The sequence below is a fragment of the Coregonus lavaretus genome (genome assembly GCF_964263955.1).
Source record: "Coregonus lavaretus genome assembly, chromosome: 9".
Classification (NCBI taxonomy): domain Eukaryota; kingdom Metazoa; phylum Chordata; class Actinopteri; order Salmoniformes; family Salmonidae; genus Coregonus; species Coregonus lavaretus.
Genome location: NC_139996.1, coordinates 42,764,267 through 42,768,682, shown reverse-complemented (window position 1 = coordinate 42,768,682; position 4,416 = coordinate 42,764,267). Strand labels below are relative to the sequence as shown.

General features: G+C 38.3%; 1 protein-coding gene across 1 annotated transcript; it reads left to right on the top strand.

Moving 5' to 3' along the window:
- Positions 1–220: 220 nt before the first annotated feature.
- LOC311134698 (troponin I, fast skeletal muscle-like) lies at positions 221–3,607 on the top strand (the record flags this gene model as incomplete). The annotated part of the gene is made up of 5 exons (XM_084168463.1): positions 221–250; positions 1,873–1,998; positions 2,774–2,863; positions 2,953–3,126; positions 3,293–3,607. The coding sequence occupies 5 exons, from the start codon at positions 221–223 to the stop codon at positions 3,371–3,373; spliced, it is 501 nt and encodes a 166-aa protein (XP_084024589.1). The 3' UTR covers positions 3,374–3,607.
- Positions 3,608–4,416: the final 809 nt, after the last annotated feature.

Sequence of the window (4,416 nt, the reverse complement as noted above, 5' to 3'; positions counted from 1 at the left end):
ATTGCTCCTTACCTCCCTAAATACTATTGGGTTTGAGTCTTTATTTTTTCAACAACAATGTGAGAAAAATAAAAGTAAATTAGATATTTCTTGACCTTTCTATTATTTTCAGCATGCCATAGAATATCACTGATGCAACCCTTGGTCAGCGTATTGACCAGTCATGCCCCCTCATCATATTAACCAGTATGTCAAACTCCCCATTATTCACAGGAAAAAAATGACCTCGAGCCGTAAACATCATCTGAAGGTAAACCAACACATTTCATTGTGACAACTTTCCACAGTGCCTTCAGAAAGTATTCACACCCCTTGTCTTTTTCTACATTTTGTTGTGTTACAGTCTGAATTTAAAATTGATTAAATTAAGAGTTTATGTCACTGGCCTACACACAATACCCCATAATGTCAAAGTGGAATTATGTTTTTTGACATTTTTAGAAATTAATTAGAAATGAAAAGCTGAAATGTCTTGAGTCAATAATTATTCAACCCCTTTGTTATGATAAGCTTATATAAGTTCATGAGTAAATATTTGCTTAACAAGTCACATAATAAGTTGCATGGACTTTGTGTGCAATAATAGTGTTTAACATAATTTTTTTTTGACTATCTCATCTCTGTATCCAAGACATGCAATTATCTGTAAGGTCCCTCAGTCGAGCAGTGAATTTCAAACACAAATTCAACCACAAAGACCAGAGAGGTTTTCCAATGCCTCACAAAGAAGGCACCTATTGGTAATGGCAAAAAAAAAAAAGAAATAAAAAAAAAGCTGACATTGAATATCCCTTTGAGCATGGTGAAGTTGTTAATTACACTTTGGAGGGTGTATCAATACACCCAGTCACTACAAAGATACAGATAACTCAGTTGCCGGAGAGGAACGAAACCGCTCAGGGATTTCACCATGAGGCCAATGGTGACTTTAAAACAGTTACAGAGAATAATGGCTGTGATAGGAGACAACTGAGGATGGATCAACAACATAGTGGTGGCTGCATCATGTTATGAGTATGCTTGTAATCGTTAAGGACTGGGGTGTTTTTCATGATAAAAAAGAAACGGAATGGAACTAAGCACAGGCAAAATCCAAGAGAAAAACCTGGTTCAGTCTGCTTTCCACTAGACACTGGGAGATTAATTCCCCTTTCAGCAGAACAATAACATAAAACACAAGGCCAAATCTAAACTGGAGTTGCTTACCAAGAAGACAGTGAATGTTCCAGTGGCCAAGTTACAGTTTTGACTTAAATCTACTTGAAAATCTATGGCAAGACCTGAAAATGGTTGTCTAGCAATGATCAACAACCAATTTGACAGAGCTAGAAGAATTTTGAAAAGAATAATGTGTAAATGTTGCACAATCCAGATGTAGAAAGCTCTTAGAGACCGACCCAGAAAGACTGAAAGCTGTAATAGCTGCCAAAGGTGCTTCTACAAAGCATTGATTCAGGCGTGTGAATACTTATGTAAATTAGATATTTCTGTATTTAATTTAAGTCATTTCTAAAAAAATGTTTTTACTTTGTCATTGTGGGGTATTGTGTATAGATGGGTCAGATTTAAAAAATATATATATTTAATCCATTTTGAATTCAGGCTGTAACACAACAAAATGTGGAATAAGTGAAGGGGTATGAATACTTTATGAAGGCACTGTAAGTATTCTTATGGAGTTATGTGCAAAGATGACGTTTTGTCGATGCGTTTGCTTAAAAGCGGTATATTGCTCTGGGTATGACAATGTACATATCGACCTCTTTGTCCTCCATAATCTTTAAGCATCAGAAACAAGCTAGTGTGTCATAAATGTACACCAAACCAAGTACTAGACTGGCTTTGGCCTCACTATGTTTCTTTGTCCTCCAGAGCTTGATGCTCCAGATTGCGGCTAATATGATTGAGACTGAGAAAAAGGAGGCTAAGCAGGAGAAAGACAATTTCATGGCTGCGATCCCCGCCCTGGATTTGTCTGGAGACCAAGCGGCGCTGGTGGTATGATACTAGTCATTCATTCCTTTACAAGTTCCACAAAGCTACTCTGATCTATTCAATATATCACAATGTACACTGAGTGTATAAAACATTAGTAACACCTGCTCTTTCCATGACAGACTGAACAGGTGAATCCAGGTGAAAGCTATGATCCCTTATTGATGTACATTTTTTAATCCACTTCAATCAGTGTAGATGAAGGGGAATAGACAGGTTAAAGAAGGATTTTTAAGCCTTGAGACAATTGAGACATGGGTTGTGTATGTGTGCCTTTTAGAGGGTAAATGGGCAAGACAAAATATTTAAGTGTCTTTGAACGGGGTATGGTCGTAGGTGCCAGGTGCACCGGTTTGAGTGTTTCAAGAACTGCAACACTGCTGGGTTTTTCATGGTCAACAGTTTCCCGTGTGTATCAAGAATGGTCCACTACACAAAGGACATCCAGCCCACTTGACACAACTGTGGGAAGTATTGGAGTCAACATGGTCCAGCATCCCTCTAGAACGCTTTTGACACCTTGTAGAGTCCATGCCCCAACGAACTGAGGCTGTTCTGAGGGCAAAAAGAGGGTGCAACTCAATATTAGGAAGGTTCCTAATATTTTGTACACTCAGTGTAAGGCAAAGCCTTTATCAGTGTGTGGAATGAAAGGTAGGGCAGCTCTCTCTCTAGATAGCTGTTGCCTGCAGAAAGTTGTTAATTCCACACACTTTAGATGCTGGTGCCATGCTGGTGCCTCTTACAAATTATCTGTGATGTGTTTGTGTGCCAACAGGAAATGCTCAAAAAGTTGGCCCAGACCGTCGACAAGGTTGATGAGGAAAGATATGACGCAGAAGCAAAAGTAAAGAAGTCAGAAAAAGAGGTACAGTACATTACATTACATATTTTCCTCCTCCTAGAAACATATACCTCTGCAAATCTAATCTTTCTCCTCACTTTCTCACTTCCCAGATTGAGGACTTGAAGATGAAAGTGGTTGAGGTCCAGGGCATAAAGAAACCAGCTCTGAAGAAAGTGCGTTTGTCTGCTGATGCTATGCTTGCAGCTCTGCTGGGCACCAAGCACAAGGCTTCCATGGACTTTAGATCCAACTTGAAAGAAGTGAAGAAGGAGGTCAAAGAGGAGGTGGGTATTTGTGTGGAATCTTACAAAGCAGAGAATCATAGTACTGTAGGAGATGGCAACATTTGTCCCACGTGTTCAGAGCTTTGATGAAAGGATCAGTTACATGTGTTTCATATTATATCCTCAAACACTAAAAATGTCACAACATAAACTTTGTGTCACGCAGGAGGAAGTTGGTGACTGGCGTAAGAACGTTGATGAACAGGCTGGCATGGATGGCAGGAAGAAGAAGTTTGAGACCGCATAAATGACTGAATTAGTTCTGGTGTTCAAAACTGGCTACTGAGTGATTCATGTATCTTTTTCATTATTTTATGGTACTGTTAGAGAGTATAGCATCTGATAAGCACTTATACTAACTGTAAACTGTCATTGAATTGTAGCATATTTTCCAAATGTATAGGCTTATCGGAAATTTATTCAACTGCCAAACTGCGGTAATTAAATAAATGTTGGCAACATGGAGAAATGGTATACATTCGGTGGTCCTGTGTTGTGTTCAATTTTGTTACCCCTTTCAAATTTGGTCCCTCAATGCTTTTGGATGTAAGGTGTTCTGAAGTACGGTTGCAAAAAAGTTGACTTTCCGAAAGATCTTATTCCCTTCTGATTTCGGGAATCTTCCAACCAGGATTTCTGGAAAACCTGGACATTATGGGAACGTTACATGAATTTTGTAACCCTATTCTGGAGAAACCTAGATCAGCTTGGGTCAAGGCTATCTTAATACTGTAAAAACAAATCTGAGTTATAAACCACAAGATGTCAGTATAGTAGAACATTCTTTCTCTTTCTGATGACCCTTCCTCTTCCTTTCTTTCACTCTACCCCTCTCTCTCCTCTTTCTCTGACTGATTCCTCTTTGACCAACAAACAGGTATGTCGTCTTTGACAAACATTCATCAAACGCCCCCCCCATAACCTTTTAATTTGAAACTATGGCAATGGAAAAAGGGAGGCAGTTAGTGAGTTTTGAACAAACGAGGGCAATCTGCACCAAATTCAGTTATTACGTGTTATTTATTATTTTGTTTAACTATATTTGTCATGTGTGGGCCTGTTTAAGCGCTCAACTTATTAGCAATGTGGCCTAACATATAATCCATAGTTGCTGTGCTTTTAGGTTTGAAGGAAATATGATGGAATTGAGGTTGATTGTGTTTTGTCTTTAAGACAATAGATCAATTTCTGATTTCAATACAATTTCAATATCTGAGTACTTCATTGTTTCGATAAAAGTATAACTTTTGAAAATGTATTAAGATTGTAAAGTACTTTGTTTTCTGGAAT